Source organism: Hylobates moloch, unplaced genomic scaffold (assembly GCF_009828535.3).
Source record: "Hylobates moloch isolate HMO894 unplaced genomic scaffold, HMol_V3 SCAFFOLD_4, whole genome shotgun sequence".
NCBI classification, from domain to species: domain Eukaryota; kingdom Metazoa; phylum Chordata; class Mammalia; order Primates; family Hylobatidae; genus Hylobates; species Hylobates moloch.
This window is the reverse complement of record NW_026652279.1, coordinates 139,794,628-139,814,684: the sequence shown is the minus strand read 5'-3', so window position 1 is coordinate 139,814,684 and position 20,057 is coordinate 139,794,628. Positions and strand designations below refer to the sequence as shown.

The window sequence follows — 20,057 nt, the reverse complement described above, 5'->3', positions numbered from 1 at the left end:
TGACCTCACATTCTCTCCTGAACTGCAGGTTCATGTTTTCATCTATCTTTTTTGTGCCTTTACCAGAGATTCTATACCTCAAATTAACCACAGAGCATGGTGGTTAAGAGCTTAACTCTGGAATCAGACTTCCTGGATTCAAATTTCCCTTCTTCCTTTTTGTCCCTCCTTTCCCTACCCAATTCATTTTCACCATATTCAAAAAATATGTCTTTTAATAAAGTACATATCAAATTATTTAAATCTCCTGCTTAAAACTATTCAGTGTTTTCCTAGAATAAAATCCAGATTCTTCACTGGCTAGTCTGCATCTGCCACCTCTTCTTCGTCTAATTCTTAACTCCTCCATCTCATCCTACTCCAGTTCTACTAGACTTTGTTTCTAAAACATACTGTGTTTATTTCCTTTGCTTAGAATATTCTCCTTGCAGATCTTTACATGGCTGTCTCCTTCAATCCTCAGATGCAGGGAAGCCTTTTCTGATCATTCAATCTAAAGCAGCCCTTTCACTCAGCACCTTCTACTGCCTTAACAGAAGACCATGATAATAAAATCATGGTTGGGTAAAACAGTAGAGCATGGTTATTATGAACACAAACCTTGGAGCCAGACTCCATATGACCGAACACTAATCTTGTCTACTTACTAGCTCTGTGATTTAGACGAAGATACTTAACCTTTCTGTGTCTCAGATTTTATCTTCTGTGCAATAGGGTTAATAGTACTACCTATCTTGTAAGTAATAGTAAGAGTTAAATGAAATGAAACTTAAAATACCCTTTTAACAGAGTCCATAGTTAGCAATTAATATTATAGTATTGTCTGAATATAGTATAGTATAAAGGAAATTATAGTATTGTCTGAATATAGTATAGTATAAATGAAATAAATGAAATTATCTTGTTCATTTAATTGCGTGACTTGTTGTCTGTCTCCTCCATTCTAAACTCTAAGCTCCATTTTAAACTCTAAGCTCCTTGCTGCCTATCCCCTTCACTTCCAAAGCCCCCAGTATCTGAAGATAGCTGATAGATATTTTTTTGAATAATTGAATGAATGAATAAATAAGTAAATAACATTGGATAAATTAACCTTGAAGTCTTTTTTTTTTAAACATAAAATGAGGGTGCGTTATTGTGAGGATTAAAGGAAATCTATTACCTTGACACGATGTGTCATATAAAGAATGGGAAGACAAAATAATATAAATCTTCTATAAAGATACATGCTTGCATATGTTTATTGCAGAACTATTTATAATAGCAAAGACATGGAACCAACCCAGATGACCATCAGTGATAGACTGGATAAAGAAAATGTGGTACATATACAGCATGGAATGCTGTGCAGCCATAAAAAGGAATGAGATCATGTCCTTTGGAGGAACATGGGCGAAACTGGAAGCCGTCATCCTTAGCAAACTATCACAGGAACAGAAAACTAAACATCACATGTTCTCACTTATAAGTGGAAATTGAACATTGAGAGCACATGGACACAGAGAAGGGAATAGCACACACCAGGGCCTGTTAGGGGGTGGGGGCTGAGGGGAGAGAATTTAGAGGATGGGTCAGTAGGTGCAGCAAAACACCATGGCACACGTATACCTATGTAACAAACCTGAATGTTCTGCACATGTATCCCTTTTTTTTTTTTTTTTTTTTTAGAATAAATAAAACAGGTTGGATAGGAGAATGTGTATGTCTAAAAAATCATATTCATAATCCCCCATCCCATGCAAAAGATCCGCTTTGTTCCTGTCCTTCTTAATGACTTCAGTACTTTATAGTATGTTCTCTGTAGCCTGCCTTTTTAAAATGCCTCTGTAATCCATCTCATTTTCACTAGTTTAGATCCGTATTATTTCTTGCCTAGCCTGTTGTAACAGTCTTTCTACTGCCTGCCTTTCTTTCCTGTGCTGTCACCCAGGCTGGAGTGCAGTAGCACCATGTCAGCTCACTGCAAGCTCTGCCTCCTGGGTTCATGCTATTCTCCTGCCTCAGCCTCATGAGTAGCTGGGACTACAGGCACCCGCCACCATGCCTGGCTAATTTTTTGTATTTTTAGTAGAGATGGGGTTTCACTGTGTTAGCCAGGATGGTCTCGATCTCCTGACCTCATGATCCGCCTGCCTCGGCCTCCCAAAGTCTGGGATTACAGGTGTGAGCCACCACACCTGGCTCCAATATTCTTAGTCTAGTATAAAAGGGTCTTTACTATATAACTTCAGTTTAATATCCTTGCCTCTTCTGTAGCCCCTCCCTTCTTGTGCTGTGCTCCGGCTATGCTGAATTTCTCATTGGGCCTACATTCATCATATTGTATTTTCCCTGGTTCTCCACATTAGCCTCTCTTGTTTTTATTCTTCCTGGTTAATCCCTGTCTGTCCTTTGAGATCTAGCCCAGTTGTTGCTTTATATGTGAGGCCCTCCATAATTTTCCCAGACAGAGGTAGCATTTTCCTCTTGTTCTTTTGATTACTCTTCTTCTACCCTGTTGTTTTAATGATCGTGTTGTATATTGATCATTTCCATGACTGTCGTACCCAGTTAATCTGGCAGCTCCTTGGCACCAAGACATATTTTTTAAATACACATTTGTGTATTTCTACAAAATACATATATGTGTGTGTGTATCTTCCTTTTATGGAGTCTTACAGAAGGAAAGAGTCCTTATACTCTAATACTTGAAGCTTAAAGTACAAAGGATGTAAGAGAACAGGAAATCAGAGATTCCTGGAACTTTCTCCAAATTAGGGCAAAGGATTTCTAGAAGCTTTCCTCTTTAAGTTATGCCAGAGATTCAGAGTTAGAAAGAGAAACAGAGGAGGTGATAGTAGGGACTTGTCTGGCTACAGTCTTGAGTTTCTTGTCTGCATCTATTTCCTTGAACCAGATTTTCCTTCCTTTACCTGTCTCCATGCTGACTCTGAGCTGTGCAGTTCCATTTCACAGGTCTGCTCTTTCTAAACTATGTCTCAAGATGCGCTAGTAATGCTCTAACCTTTTGGTTCCTCATCAACACCGCTGGTCTGGCTGGCTCTTGCTGTTGTCCTTTCTTGATCTATTCTGGCCTTTTTTGTTTATCACGATTCTTCTCTGACAAATGTGATTCCTAGTATTTGACCCTAGCCTGATCCAGTGACTGATTCTGCTATGCCCTTTGGTTTTCCCGGAAGGGGAACTTGTAGACTGTCGGGAGCCTGATGATACCCTGGGGCCAGACTGTGACAGCCAGTTGTGCTCAGGCCCCTTGGCTGCCTGAGGGACCCTTCTCTGGATATTCAGCTAATTGGGGATAGACAGGTACTGCAGTTTTCTGTCAGTTTGTCTTTATTGTATTGATAAGGTACTTGGGGAGGCAGCAGTGCATGCTAATGACTAAGCAGTAAGGTTGTCAGAGAGATTATGAACTGTTTGAGAAGAGGAATGATCACTTCTGCTTCCTTTGTTTTCCTTCTTCATAGCCCCTGAGCACACATTAGTCCTCAATAACTGTCATCTGAGTAATAATTACAGGGTATGTAGATCAGTTTTTTGTTTTGTTTCATTTTCTTTCAGATTTTGTTTCATGCTGAGAGAGAATAAGAGATAATTTTGTTAAGGTGGAAAATGTATAGACAGGTAGATACTAATCCAGAGATTTTTAAGTATATTGTTTATCACTCAACAGTAGTTGCACTCTTTTACAGTATTGAGATTTTGTTGTTAAGATTATTTTATTTTGTGAAAAGGTGTAAGTCCTTTATTTCTCTTAGAAATTAAAAGATATGAAATAGCATGGCTTAATGTTCTCTCCTTTCCATGACAGATTAGGATCCCTGTTAATGTCCTGCAAATTTCAAGGCTGATCTTGGTTGGTTGAAGGGAACAGAGGGGAGAAAATGAGGGCATTTCTGCATGGAATCAAAATGAGATATATTTGTCAAATAGAATAGAATTTATTCCACAGTAAAAAGAGTAGTCTGTCCTCACAGGCAATGCAGAGAAAGTAGTACTTAGTTAGGGATCCTGTTTTGAGCTACTTTGCCCAGTGTGCTGCCCAGAGAGAAGGAAAGAAGCCTTGGAAATGGAGGCTAACTAGTTGCAGTTTCCAAACAGAAGGCCAGAGACCATGTCCCAATTGCCATAGAAGCAAGTAGAGTGAAATTGGCCAGCATGGAACACAGTTTAGTTCTGTATTTCTCCTTATCCACCTGCTGACCCAGTACTATGTGGGTCAGCCCTTAGAGGCTTACCACAAAAGGGACCTGTCTGTTCCTCTTCAGTTCACATATGCTGCTCAACACTCAGGTCATTTTTATTAATTTCTAAGGCATCTCAGCTAGAATTTTCACCACAGTTTTTAACTACAGATGCATAGTTGGTTTAATAAGATAAGCACACAAAGAATTTCCTTTAAAATTTTGTTCTGCAGTGAGCCGTGATCATGCCACTGTACTCCAGTCCTCCAGTCTGGGTGACAGGATGAGATCCTGTCTCAAAAATAAATGAATAATATAGTGTTAATAATATGAGCTATTAATTATTAACCCTGCTCTTCATTTGAAAACTTGAAAAGCAAACTCTACTTTGATTTTTAAATGGTACTTTTAGAAGATGGAGGGATAAGGAATTACTGCAAGGGCATAATTCTTTTTCTTGTTCCCCTGTCTTTATTAACTTTGTCTTTAAGGGTGAAATTCTGGCATTTTTTATTCTTGCAAATATTGGAACACTTTCTGTTTTGTGATAAAACTAAGATGCAACATAACGTAGCTTGTATTTTTTTATTTCTCTTAATTATACCCTGAGAAATAAACCATGTGATGTTTAGGCCTTAAAATTTTGTATTTAGTTTTTCTCATTTCATATAAAAAACATCTTTTACTTGTAGTTGAAGATACCTGCTGATTGTACATGAACCAGGCAAGTTTTATCATACATACTTTCTATACATAGCACATTTAAGTATTATGCTTTCAGCTCTGTTTCAGACTTAGTCTTTATGTCTCTGGTTAAATATTTGGGTTGGCATTTGCCAGGGTGGTCTGTCAATGCTGTACTTTCATGCAAGGCCACTTTAATAGATGATCTTTTAAAATTTCAAAATATTACTGGATTTGTGCCTAAAATATGGTGATTGTTTGATAAATGTTTACTGAATTTGTGCATACATACTGTATGTCTCCTACAATTTTTATATTTCCTCTCTGTGTTTCTATTAGCAAATGTATGTACCAATAAACAGCACAAGAATGCTAGTTCATTGACTCTGTAATACACATTGTGCCTAGAAAAATCTAGTCTACATTTGATATGATATAGGTGCTGATATTATTTAAGAAGGGCCTTATGTTCAAGTATTAAATATGGTTTCAAAGATGGTGTACGGGTTCAGAAGGACTTGGATTCAAGTCCTATTCCTGCCGCTAAGCCCATTTTAAGCTTCTCATTTCTCATTTTTAAAATAAGAATAATGGATTTGCTTCATAAAGTTGATATGAGGATTAAATGAGATAATATATATCAAGCATATAGCACTGTGCTTGATACCAAGTAAACACTTAATGAATTGTGGCAGCTGCTTTTCTTTTTGTCATCATTGTCAATAGTAGTCAGTTGTACAATGTTAAAGATGTATTTGTTACACTTACTTTTGGTAAATTCCAGCCAAAAGTTCACTTTCCTTTTTTTTTAAAAAAAAAAAAAAATGTTCTCTTTCAGTATATCTCACTTAACATTTTTGTGGAACCAACAAGTGTGACTAGGATTGACCATAGATAGTACTTATATGATTAACAAATTTCTAGGAATGTAGCAGTTTTGTAACTGAGAGCTTAATTTTAAAAAGAGAAAACTCTCTTGAGGAAACATTGGCAAATTATACAGCTCAGCAACAGTATAAATTGTATGGGTTGCTTCCCAAAACTTCCCTAGTAGTTTAAAGACAGAATGTTTCCTCTCTACCCTCCCAACACATATACAAGGATGGGTAATGCACAAATAATCCATAGGAAGCAGGTGAGAGAAAAGAGATGCCAGAGGCTTTGAACCTTTTCCCCCACCACCTAATACAGTTTTGAGTTTCCTACAGCTCTGGTCCTCCCTGTCCGCTTTTCCTAAAATATGCACCACCCACCCTGCACACATGTACACAAGATAGATACCAGTACCAGGACCTTTTCATTTTTCTTCCTGCTTCTGTCAAAACTCAGATTTCTACAGAGCTCCTGTTAAGGCTACTCATTTATTAAGTGTAATCAAAAAGAGGAGTTAGGAAACTCAGAGAATCTGAAACTGGTAGATTGTGCGTTGGGAGATATAATTAAGAAAGGAAAGGGCAAATGGAAAGCTCTTCTCTCTGAAACCTTACCTCCCTGTGTTTAAAATAAAAAAGATACTTTACTAATATTTCTGAAATTCAGGAAATGAGAAGCTACTATGGCTATGTAGACAGGCAAGTCCACAATAAAATCCATTCTATGAATGGATCATTCTTTCTCAGATTAAGTGGCAGTTCTTTAAAGAAAAATATTTGAGACACATAAATGTATTTGGTTTTGTCCCATATCAACCATTACTTTATGATGCCCACTTGCAGCCTTGATTTCCCAGGCTCAAGCGATCCTCCAGCTTCAGCCTCCTGAGTAGTTGGGACTACAGGCGCATGCTTCTGTGCCTGATATATATATATATATTTTTTTGTGTGTGGAGACATGATCTCATTATGTCTCCCAGGCTGGTCTTGAACTCCTGAGCTGAAGCCATCCTCCTGCCTCACCTCCCAAAGCAATGGGATTACAGGCATGAGCCATGGACCAAAGCAATCTTAGTAATTAATGGGAAAAATCACAATTGTTCGATGACCTTTAGCAACTTTGTCAAAACTTTTAACTCTTATTGTCAATTATATATGTATATGGATAGGCAAAAACAGTAAAAGTAATATTTAGTACATTTATATTTATGCAGTACAATTTGAAACATGAGAAATATTGAGAATTAGTGGTTTTTTTGTGAAAAACTTCTGGAGAATTATTTGAATAGTGCTTCCCTTCTCATATAATTTATGATATGAAGCTAGCATCATTTCTGATACCTTGATGAATTTTCACAGACCTAAGTTTGCATCAACTTCCAACATTTTATCCTTTGCTCTCAATATCGTGAAAGAGCTCCACATTGCTTTAGTGTGAAGTGTTTCGTCAGCCTGTCATTTTCTCTGGACATCTTCATCCTTTGCACCACCACTTTTCTCATCCATGTCAATAAGTTTGCCTCCAAAAGTGCTTCTGGCATATCTAGAATTTCTTGAATGGACTGACATTGTTGTAATATTCCCACAGTCAGTGATTTCTTCCATAACTACATTTACATTTGATTTCAGTTTCACTTCCAGTGTTATCATTGTTTATTTCTTTGTTACACCTTCATCTTTGTTGACCAGTTCTGTCTCTTTGTTTACTGTTTTTGTTAAATGTCATGTGGGTTTTTTACTGGGAGACAAGGAGCATCCCAGCTGCACGCTTTGCTATCTGTATGTTAACTGAAAAACAGGTAGATGCACAGTGACTAATCACTGACTGACCTTGAAAGAAGTGACTTGATGGGTCACTGATCATGAAGCACGTCTGTTGTTTATGTGGTGTTTTTTGAACTGAAAAGCTAGAAGTGAAGGTTTTACTTCATGCAGTTACTCATTAATAATGGTGTGGTAACTGAAATTTGAACCATGTTGCTGGGTGACTGGTAAATTAAACCATGGTTACTGAAATTTGTGCATATTGGAACCATATTAAGCAAGGATATCAACACTGAAAACCTGTCAGATAGGCCAGACCACAAAAGCTGGTCCAGGTCCAAAGACAGCTTTCACTTTGTTTCATCACCCCAGCTAACAAGTGAGGAAAACATATAAAGTCAAAGTTTGATGAGGCAAGTGGACTGACTTCCCCAGTGTCCCCCTTGTTCCTCCTCAAGAAGGCATTTCTGAATTTTGGCAGTCTTGGCCACCCACTGGGCTTGCTGCATTTACCCATTTTGTTGGAATTGCCATTGAGAACCAGAAAGGCAAAGTGAATTGCTCGAGGATAGTAGCGTAGCACTAGAGCGTATTAGTTTTTTGGTACTCAGGTGTGATATTCTTTTACCACATTTGTTTTCTTCAAACACATCCTGTTTTTCTGTGTGATAGACTATGAGAAAATACGGTCTTAGGAACTTTCTGTTGTTAGAGATGCTCTTTAGTTTAGTTATACCACCTCAAAGGTCATACCAATACGACTTCCATTTCTCTTTCACTAGGGACAGAAATGATCTTGTATCTCTTAGAGCTGTTTGGACAAGGGGAACTCGCATCCTTTTCTCTCATCCAGAATGTATGTATCAGTTAATATTGCAAGCTGAAAAATCCTTTAAGCTTCTGTTAGATTCTGGCAGAATACACTTCCCATACCAGTTGTAGCTCCCAAACTGCTCTACAGTGTTTTTTCTGGCACAATGAAGCCTTTGGCCATCACTGCTACTTTGAAAATCAAAGCCTTTTGGTCTCTAATGGAATGTTTATAAAAATACTCCGTTTTGAAATTTGCTCAAGAAAAGGAGGAAGTATGGTAAATGATATTAGAAATCCCTCCGGCTTGCCTTGGCATAGCTTCATTTAGTGTTATGTACTTGAAATATCTAGAATTAGTGTGAATACAAAAGTATTAAAACCCAAAGATAAATAAGCTCATATCCTCCTTCTATGGAAGTATAGCATCAGATACTTATCCCTAATTGTTATTTCTCTATAATAAGATAAATTGCCCTTTGCCAAATTTAATATAGTTATCTTGGATAAGCTGAAAGTCTCCTGACACATGTCAAAAGTCCCATCTATTTGCAGTCTCAGTAAGGTGAAGTTTTTTGGGGTGGAGCAGTATAGAATGCCAAGCCTGTAGCAAAAAAGGCTGTACTGTATATATGTCAGTCTGTTGCTTTCCTGGGTGTCAGTGAAATAAAGTAAACAGTCAAATGTAGTAAACTAAACATGTTTAGTTCAGTAATACAGTGACTCATAATACTTAACATGTAAAAGAAGGCCAAGGACCTTTAGTTTATCCTGTGGTGTCAACCCTGTCTCAATGTAAGGCACTAGTGTATCTTAAAGTGAGAGGATGACTTTTATTCAAGAAATACACAACAGGCAAGTGCCATATACCAGGAATTGTTCTAGGAATCTGGCAGTGAATATAAGACAGACTACCTGCTCTCCTTGAGTTTCTGTTCTAACGTGGGAGAAAGAAAGCAAATAAATTACATGAATTGATTAATTGATCAGTTGCGTGGCTTTTAGTATACATTTCTGTCAGTCTGCCCACCAGCACAGGTCCCTTATTAGCATGGGAGAAGAGCCTGATCACCGAAAGTATTATAGATTTATACAGTATTGAAATGAAACTTAAGAAAATTGGGGGCAGTGGCCTTTTAGAAAACAGCCTAACGCCATCAGTGACTTCTGCTTGCTTGTCTCTCATATGTGATCTGCTGGCCTTTGTTACTTCTCTCTGAAATAACACAAAAATTATGTTTAGGGCTCTCATTGACTTCAACTCCAAACCATATGTTACTTCTTTTAAAAACATAATTTCTAAAAAAAAAAAAAAATATATATATATAGAGGCAAATACAGTATCTTAAGATGATACTATATTTGAAATTCCAAGCTAAAACCCTGGAACAAGAAGCTGGTGATATTTTGGGAGGCATTCTTTATTTTTGAGTAGTCTTTCTGTGTGTAGGCCTCTGAGTTCCCAAAGATATCCTTTGGTAGCAACTGACTTAGTATTTAGTAGCATTATTTGATTTTAAGTCATTTGATTTTTTTATCTGAGGAGATACCTTTATTATAAAACATTTTACTTGAAAAAATTTATCTTGGTAAGCAAATGTAAGGCTGTCACTTTTGCTTATTTGTATTAAATAAACATACTACACAGTTTTTCCATTTAAAAACGTGGGTTATTTGATTATGCCAGAGTAGTTACAATCAAGAACTCACAAACATTTGTACTTAATGTACTGAAAGGTCTTTGCCCACTTTTTAAAAGTTCTCTTACAGAACTACAACTCTGTGAAGTACTACATTTATAAGCCAAAACATTTTTAACAAAGAGGAAAAATCCCAGGTCATTTAACCAAATACAGTAGTAAACTTTGTCTTTAAAATGGGGAGGCTTGTTGTTATAGTTGCTTTTGTTTTTGTTATACCTGTGGTTTTTGCTGTGTTTTTTTAGAAGTTGAAGGGAGCATGCTCTCTCTGGGGGTTCAGTTAATTGCAGTGAGTAGATCAATATTCAGCAATCATGTCTTTTAAAGCCCTTTCTAATCTTGAGATTTTATGATTCTATATTTACCTTTGCCTCTGCTTTTTCCTTCAGTGATAAGAGTGCAGGGATTATGTAGGGGTTGAGATAGGGAATGAATTGGGCTAGTAGTTTAGGAGGTGATAGGCATTAAGTGGGAGTTGAAAACATGTGGTTGATTCTGAGAGGGGCAATTGCTATTGGCTTCTACTTTTTTTGTAGTTTTTTTTTTTTCAATACTAAATACATGTTCTTAATCATAATTATTTTTCAAATTAGGGGAAAAAAGGAAGAAAATGATAAACCCAAAGATAAAAATAATTTTCGAAAGTCACCTTCTCATAGCTTCCTCCAAACAGACAATCCCTTAATTCTTAGAAATAGGCCAATATATAAATCATCAAAAAGATGATTAAGAACAGGCTTTGAAAAGAATTTTGGAGGAGATAAGGTATTTTTCATGGGATTAGAACGTAAGGCTTATGTTATTTATTGGCTCATAAGAAGTTTCCTGAAAGATAGAATTTATTTTTGGAGATAAGATTGAATTTAAGGTAGATATTTTATCTAGACAGTCTTTTTTATCTTTGTGTTCCCAGCCCCAAATATACCACCTAACCTATACTAGGTACTCAAAAATTGTTTCCTGAGCTTAACACAGTACTCATTCTTGATGGAAATAAGAGCAAGATAATCCTGGTGTAAAAGGAGTAGATTTTTTATGAACAAAGGAATTCTTTTTCAGTTACTCTCCAAAATGTTCTCTTTCAGAAAGTATACAAAAATTTTTTTTTTTTTTTTTGCCTAGTATATTAGAATCACAAGCACTGACTTCGTATTTCAAAGTTGAAAGAAATGAGATTGATGTCCCACACAGCTGTAAAATGCCAAAAATAAGTAGTGCTGACATGAATTAAAGGCCAGTGCTCTGAAAAGCCACAGAAAAGCTTCAGATCAAGGGTGGCTATAATTGAAAGGGCCCAAATTAGTATTTAAAACCACCCCTCCTGGGACTGCTAAGATTTCTGAATTTCAAATTGGCATTTTATGTTTGACAAGGTGACATTGTATAAGAAATGTATTGTAAAACACTGCTGTATGATAGGAAAATGATTGAATGTAAATATTTCAAGATGTAGACCACTGTTCAAATGTTATCATAAATCTTTGCCATTGTTTTAGGGGATAACTCTTCATGCATATATGAGCTGAATTGATAGAGCCAGCTCTTCGAGGGGAAATCATCAGTGCATTTCTGCCTCTCTGCTACCATAGGTCTGATTCAACCACAAAAATATCCTATTAGGTTTTGCTATTATTATCATATGTTTATTATTATGTAAGTGGGGAAACCTTTTTTTGAAAATATACATCTAGCATTTTCCCTACTCATTGAGTGGTCTGAAATGTCATTGTTAGGTGAAATTAGAATAGCCTGGGACAGTTTGCACTCTCAAACCTTGAAAAGAAAAAAGCTTGAGTTATAAGATTAACTATCTTTCCATTCTTTGTAGGTTTGGAAGGTTTGCAGTTGCTGCTCTTCAGTCCAAAGTAGAACAGTATGAGCGTGAAACCAATCGCCTCAAGAAAGCCCTGGAACGAAGTGATAAGTATATAGAGGAACTAGAATCTCAAGTTGCACAGCTAAAAAATTCAAGTGAGGAGAAGGAAGCTATGAATTCCATTTGCCAGACAGCACTTTCTGCAGATGGCAAAGGGAGCAAAGGCAGTGAGGAGGATGTGGCATCAAAGAATCAAGGCGATAGTGCCAGAAAGCAGCCTGGCTCATCCACCTCCAGTTCTTCTCACCTAGCAAAGCCTTCCAGCAGCAGACTGTGTGACACCAGTTCTGCGAGGCAGGAAAGTACCAGCAAAGCAGAACTTAACTGTTCTAAGAACAAAGACCTATATCAAGAACAGGTAGAAGTAATGTTAGATGTGACAGATACAAGTATGGATACTTATTTGGAAAGAGAATGGGGGAATAAACCAAGTGATTGTGTACCCTACAAAGACGAAGAACTCTATGATCTTCCAGCTCCTTGTACTCCTTTGTCCCTTAGTTGCCTTCAGCTCAGTACTCCAGAAAATAGAGAGAGCTCTGTGGTGCAAGCAGGAGGTTCCAAAAAGCACTCAAACCATCTCAGAAAGTTGGTGTTTGATGATTTTTGTGATTCTTCAAATGTTTCTAATAAAGATTCTTCAGAAGATGATATAAGTAGAAGTGAAAATGAAAAGAAATCAGAATGTTTTTCTTCCCCAAAGACAGGATTTTGGGACTGTTGTTCCACAAGCTATGCCCAAAACTTAGATTTTGAAAGTTCAGAGGGGAACACGATAGCAAATTCTGTTGGAGAAATATCTTCAAAATTGAGTGAGAAATCAGGCTCATGTGTATCCAAAAGGTTGAATTCTATTCGCTCTTTTGAAATGAACCGGACAAGAACATCCAGTGAAGCATCGATGGATGCTGCTTACCTTGACAAAATCTCTGAGTTGGATTCAATGATGTCAGAGTCAGACAACAGCAAGAGCCCTTGTAATAACGGTTTTAAGTCACTGGATTTGGATGGGTTATCAAAGTCATCTCAAGGCAGTGAATTTCTTGAGGAACCTGATAAGTTGGAAGAAAAAACTGAGCTAAACCTTTCCAAAGGTTCTCTAACTAATGATCAGTTAGAAAATGGAAGTGAATGGAAACCCACTTCTTTTTTTCTCCTCTCTCCATCTGACCAAGAAATGAATGAAGATTTTTCACTCCATTCAAGTTCTTGTCCAGTAACTAATGAAATCAAACCCCCAAGCTGCTTATTTCAGACAGAGTTTTCCCAGGGCATTTTGTTAAGCAGTTCACATCGACTATTTGAAGATCAAAGGTTTGGGTCATCTTTGTTTAAGATGTCCTCAGAGATGCACAGTCTTCATAACCACCTTCAGTCTCCTTGGTCTACTTCTTTTGTGCCTGAAAAGAGGAATAAAAATGTGAATCAATCAACAAAAAGAAAAATCCAGAGCAGCCTTTCCAATGCCAGCCCATCAAAAGCAACTAAAAGTTGACTCATTAGAAAGGTGTCATTTGTGGTTTTGTCCTGAGAGAAATAGAAAAGTTGTTAAAGTTACCTTTTTTCCTCATAAAAGTTCTATACAAATTGGAATTGATAATCTTTAGTCAAGTATCAAGTCAGGATGGTGGATTAACCTGTACCCAGAATGCTTTTTGTTCACTTTGAAAAAGACTTTGTTCTTTTCATTTTTATTTGGGAGTCTTTGTGACCAGAGAAGTTAGGGAGGAGGTTATTTTTGTGTTTTGGGATTGGTTGGTTGGTTTTGTTTTTGGTTTTGTTTTTTTTTTACTGAATTTGGTATGTATCTCGGTTGGATGTACATTGTTTTTTAAAAAATGTTATTTAACTGTTAGATACAGTGGCCTGTTGATAAGCCCCACTTGTCTTCAGAACTTGGATTTCTTAAATAAAACTTTTAGTGTTGTCTATACACTGCTCAATAAGACACTTGAGTTTAAGCTTTTCCTAGGGTGGAAATTATTTTACCTGTCCCTTTTTATTTATGTTTAGTGATGGCCTAATTTTTCTGCAGGACCATGATGGAGAAATAGCACTCTAGCCTTAGTCCAATATTGATTTACTTTTTTTTTTTAGGTTTTATATATATGTTTGCATTTTTTAGCATTGTGTTTTGTCCAGTTTTGTGAAAATGTTCTGCTAGTATGAAAGAATACATTTTCTGTATGAAGACATTTGTTTTATGTTAGGTAGCTTATATTTTCTCCTCTGTGTGTGTGTGTGTGTGTGTGTGTGTATGTGTGTAAAATCAGAAATTTAGCATACTATGGAAAGAAGGCATGGAGCACTTGGGTTTACAGGAACCTAAAACATAGCTTCATTGTTCCAGATGTACAGGTTTGAAAGAGCTCATCGCCAAGTTCTTGATCCACTTGCATTCCAGGGGAGTTTTCTTTTGAGTAGTATGTTTCTTGTTTGCATGTTACTGTTCTTTGTGGAAACTATGCATGGTAGCATTTTTGCTTGCTGTGTTTTCCATACTTAAGAAAAAGAGGTTTCAGTTGGCTGATAGAATATCTTTTATGTAGGACAAAACATTTCTGTGAAGAGTGTTGAGGGGGTGAAGATAGGTAAGAGGTAAGCACAATTTTTAATTTAGGCTCTGAAAAAGTGTATTGTTCTAAATGTATTTGGTATGCCTATATAGGCCTTTAAAAATGGGTTTGTATGCTGTTTAATGTTCACTGAACATTTTACATTAATATTGTACTGTTTTACATTAATACTGCATGCTTTTCTATGTGAATTGAATAAAGAATGTCATAAGCACTGTATTCCTTGATGTTGATGATGATTCTTTGTCTCGTATATTGAATTAGCCTATAAAGACCAGGAGAAACTACCTTTTTTTTTTTTTTTTGAGATGGAGTCTCACTCTTGTCACCTAGGTTGGAGTGCAGTGGCACCATCTCTGCTCACTGCATCCTCCGCCTCTCAGGTTCAAGCAATTCTCCTGCCTCAGTCTCCTGAGTAGCTGGGATTACAGGCACCTGCCACCACACCCAGATAATCTTTGTTTTTATTAATAGAGACAGGGTTTCTTCATGTTGGCCAGGCTGGTCTCGAACTCCTGACCTCAGGTGATTCTCCTTCCTCGGTCTCCCAAAGTGCTGGGATTACAAAAAACTACCATTTCTTAATTGATTTTATAATACATTGACAAACTGTGGTCCATGGACCAAATCTGGCCTGCGGCTATTTCCCAGGCTGGAGTGCAGTGGTACAGTTATGGCCCACTGCAGCCTCGGGTGGGCTGGGTTCAAGCCATCCTCCCCACTCACTCTCCCACAGATCTGGGACTACAGACACGCACCATGTCAGGCTGATTTTTTAGTTTTTGCAGAGACAGCGTCTCACTATGTTGCCCAGGCTGGTTCTGAATTCCCAGGCCCAAGTGATCTTCCTGCCTCAGCCTCCAAAAGTGCTGAGCCACCACACCTGGCCAATCATAAAATTCAATTTTATGCATTTTAATCTTTTTTAAAAATCTCCTTTGAAAGGCCTGTGAGCAAAAAATGGAATTTACAGTTTTAGATGGTTTTTAAAAATCCATAGATTATTGCATAACAGGAAAATTATATTAAAGTCACATTTCATTGTTTCTAAATAAAGTTACTTGAACACAGTTACACTCATTTGTTTACATATTACCTACAACATCTAAAATATTTACTATCCGGTCTTTTACAAAAAAAATTTGCCAACCCTTGTTATAATAGACTGAGGATTCAATGAAACCATAAAAGTGACAATTCACATTTGTAATTTGAAGAATCATGTCCTCCACTTATAGAAGTAATAGCCAGAGGCCGGCGTGGTGGCTCATGCCTATAATCCAAGCACTTTGGGAGGCTGAGGCGGGCGGATCACCTGAGGTTGGAAGTTCCAGACCAGCCTGACCAACATGGAGAAACCCTGTATCTACTAAAAATACAAAATTAGCCAGGCGTGGTGGCACATGACTGTAATCCTAGTTACTTGGGAGACTGAGGCAGGAGAATCGCTTGAACCCAGGAGGCGGAGGTTGCAGTGAGCGGAGATAATGCCATTGCACTCCAGTGTGGGCAACAGGAGCGAAACTCCGTCTCAAAAAAAAGCCAGAAAGAGCTAATTTAAAGCAGAATTTTGTTTTATGTTACATATTTTCCAATCATTTTTCTGATATGTTAAAGCTAATGGATACATTCAGAGCTATTGGCACTTTAAATGTCTTCGATAATATGACTACATGTTAGAAACTCAAATATAGAAATTAAAAATTTTCTGTCACAGGTTAAATTTAGGGGTGGTATGATCTAAATCTATGTTCCTCCAAATTCACATGTTGTAACACCCAAGGTAATAGTACTAAGAGGTGGGGCCTTTGTTAGGTGATTAGGTCATGAGGGCTTTGCTTTCTCTGAATGGGATTAGTGCCCTTATAAAACAGGCCTGGGTGCCAGGCACAGTGACTCAACGCCTGCAATCCCAGCATTTTGGGAGGCCGTGGCAGGCGGATCACGAGGTCAGGAGATCGAGACCGTCCTGGCTAACAGTGAAATGCCATCTCTACTAAAAACACAAAAAATTAGCTGGGCATGGTGGTGGGCGCCTGTAGTCTCAGCTAATTGGGAGGCTGAGGCGGGAGAATCGCTCGAACCCGGGAGGCGGAGGTTGCGGTGAGCCGAGATCGCGCCGCTGCACTCCAGCCTGGGTGACAGGTCGAGGTTGCAAAAAAAAAAAAAGCCTGGGGTAGTTTCCCTGCTTCTTCCGCCATGTGAGGAGGACACAGCTAGAAGGTACCATCTTTGAAGCAGATAGTGAGACCTCACCAGAATCTGCTGGTGCCTTGATCTTGGACCTCCCAGAACAATGAGAAATAAAATTGTATTGTTTAAAAATTAGTCCAAAGCATTTCGTCATAGCAGTACGGACGGACGAAGACAAGCGGTAAGCCTCATTGTAGTTCTATCTGTAATCAAGGATGTGTCTTTTTAGTCCAAATACACACTGACACTGTGACATGGATATCTGGAGTGTGTAACCTGATTTACTAATGACTAACCTAGGTGAAAGCATCTATGTTGGACTAAGGTATTTTCCCACTGCTTATATTCAGAAACATCCCTCCATTCTCCCTAAAACAGGATTCCACGTATTAAATGTGTGCCATTTATTTAAAGGGTCTAATCTGTGTAGGATTTGATTTTAATCACACATTCTCATTTGTACTCGACCATAATGTGATGTCATGGTAAATATGGTGGTTTCGTAAATTTTTACATATATTATGTACACACACTACAGGCAAAAACAAAAAACAACCCTATCTTATACTAAAACTAAGTATCTTGCTAAGCTAACCTCTATTTCATCTAATTCCTTATTTCATCCAATCCCTTCTTTAAACTTTGTGAACCAAGTACTATCGTCCCCAGTTTACAGAAAAACAAATTGAGAAAGAGTAATAACACAGCTGGAATAGATATGAACCATATCTTGGAGCTGGGTCTCTGGCTCTAGAGCTTCTGCTCTTCTTGTGTAATAAAGAATTCACAGTTATAGACTAAAGGACAAAGGGATTTGAAATTTTCCAAGAATTATTTTTAAAGTATTTTGGAAGTATTAGCATGTTCATTTTTTATTTTTACATTTGAGACAGGGTCTCTCGCTCTTAGGCTGGAGTGTAGTGGTGCGAACACAGCTCACTTCAGCCTTGACCTCTTGGGCTTAGCATGTTTTTTTTACAGTAGCATTTAGTTCCTGAGTCTGACTACTAAACAGAAGCTCAATGGTGGGAGTTGTGTGTGTGCCACTTAAGAGATTCACACTGACTCTGACACTTAGATTAAGTTAACCTTCCTGTCTTGGTTAATTTCACTAAGGCTATGATAGAAAAAGATGTACTCATGATACGGAAGCAGACAGTTCATGTTTTTAGAAAAATATCTTTTGACTGCTTAAAATGCTTTGGCTATGGGAATGTGACAGGATGCTAGCAGTTTTGTTTTTTGGTCATGACTTAGCATTCATCTTTTATTTTTAAAATCATTCCATCCAAAAATGACAAGTATTTTTCCTGTTTTATGGAGTTAGCTGACACAAAAAAAGAACATGGTACAGTAAGATTTACAGTCCCTTAATTTCAAGTCTGCTTTGTTTCCCAATCATCTCTTGGCCATCTACATTGGTTTGAAAAAACTACTGAAAAAGACAACTTGGTCTTGAATCTATAATATTTCAGGAACTTCTTGTTTCTACTTGAATGGTTTTCAATGATTCAAAGTGAAATACATACCCTAGATTTTTCCCCCTTTTGTACCTTTGGATGATATTTGTAGAGAATCAAACTAAGATTAACTTTATGGGATGTACTTTATTAGATTGGGAGGGTTTCCCAGAGCCTCATAAGAAGGTCTTTCATTCCCATTTGTGGGAGTCCTACAACACAGCTTTTGCCTATCACGATGTAACCTGATCCTTTTAATAATACTTGGCAGAGAAAACCTTTTAAGCAATGATCTCTGAGTGCACAGTGAACATTTATTGCCTAATTCTCGGAACCCCACTCAGCTAGGAAGCATCTGTGAAGATGCAGATTTCTTTACAGAACCCACCTGGAGCGCAAGTTAGGGCGATCTTCAGTTTTATACGACTGAGGCAGTCTAGAATGCCTTGAGTTACAGCTCCACTTCAGAAAGAAGGCGGATTCTTAGGCCTGCTGTGTCTTTTTCTTTTCATTATCCTAGATTCTAAGTGTTATGTCTTAATAAGGAGCAGACCCTCTCTAATAAATGTTAGTTTATTGGTGTGTAGAAGTGTGGGCCTTATGTGACATTTGTAATTTGGGGATATAAAGATCCTTTTCCCAAGAGATTTGGCTTGGCCCTTTACTGAGACTTACTGGGAGGTGGGAGGATGCAATTCTAATGCATTTTGATACTTACATTATTTGTGAGTAGAAAAATGCCCCTGTTGGGGATAGCGTGGAGCAGTGAGAAAGTCTGGTGTCTTCACAGACTTGTTATTCGTACTGGGTCTTGAAGGGTGAGTAAGAGTTCTGCGCGGAAGCGGACTTCTCTCCTGCGTGTCGGGCTGTGCTGGAGGGTACGCCTATTTAGCCTCTGTCTCAAAAGAGGTGCTGAAGAAACCATTCCTTAACGTCAGGGCTCATATTTGAAAAAAGTTTTCCCGGATTGCTCCAGCCTGGGTTTACACGTTTGGCTTTGCTCCGCCTCCTCTCGGAGTCCCCAGAGGCTCTTGGGCTTGCCCCAACCTCCTGAGCCGGCGGCCTGATGGCGAGACAGTGGCTCCCTGGGCGCTGGAAGGCTTAGGCGGTGGCGAGCTGGCCCATCATCTGTCCATTAAGACGAGACTTGACCTTTTGAGGGCAGGAAGGGGCGACCTCGCCTAACCCACCGGGTCATCTTTGTGTTCGGGTTGGGGAGATGGGGTCCGGCCCGCCAGCCTCGGCTCTGAGCCCTCTTCTCTCCCTGGGATTCCAGCGAACTCGGCCTTCTCGGATTCCCGCCGCCGGTGCCCGCTCTTCCCTTCCCCTCTAGCCCCCACCGGACCCCACTCCCCAGTTTCAGGAAGACAGACGCGCCCTAGCCCTTGCAGCATCATTTTCCCACTTTCTCGGGGACACTCCCGGCTGGTCCCGCCCAAGCCCCACCCGAACGGCCCGACCTGAGGTTTCCTTTCGTTTTATTACTACTCGTGAAACCTGGCGATTAAGACGCGAAACCAACAAAGAGTTTTCTTTCCACCTTAACCTTGCACACAATCCTTTAACAAATTAATTAATCCTAATGAATTAACACTTCATTTATTTAAACGCGCTACAGTCCATGAATTAAATTTTCATGCAGTGATTAAAGGCTGTTAAAATATGCATGATTTCGTTAAAATTTTATAATAAATCAGGGCAATGTGTTACATGACAAGGCAACTATTTCCCAGTCCCTCGCAAGGGGCTTTGATTTGTGCGGGCGGCGGGAAGGAGGGGCGGCTGGCGGCGGCACCGGCGAGCGTTGGAGCCGGGCGACAGGACCCAGCTCTGCACTCTCGGGTTTGGACTCGCGTCCTTGCGGTTTTCTCCACGGCTTCCAGACCCGTTTGGGGATCTTGCTCCTGGAGGCAGAGCGGAGCCTGCGGAGAGCGACAG

General features: G+C 38.6%; 1 protein-coding gene across 2 annotated transcripts in view; it reads left to right on the top strand.

The window, feature by feature from the left end:
* Window positions 1-14,685, top strand: part of OBI1 (ORC ubiquitin ligase 1) — a 43,861-nt gene extending 29,176 nt beyond the window's left edge. For both annotated transcript variants that reach the window (XM_032151066.2, XM_032151067.2), the window contains one exon: window positions 11,843-14,685. In XM_032151066.2, coding sequence (XP_032006957.1) covers window positions 11,843-13,385 — 1,543 coding nt within the window. In that variant the 3' untranslated portion in view covers window positions 13,386-14,685. The remainder of the gene's footprint in view (window positions 1-11,842) is intronic.
* The last annotated feature ends 5,372 nt before the right edge of the window (window positions 14,686-20,057 follow it).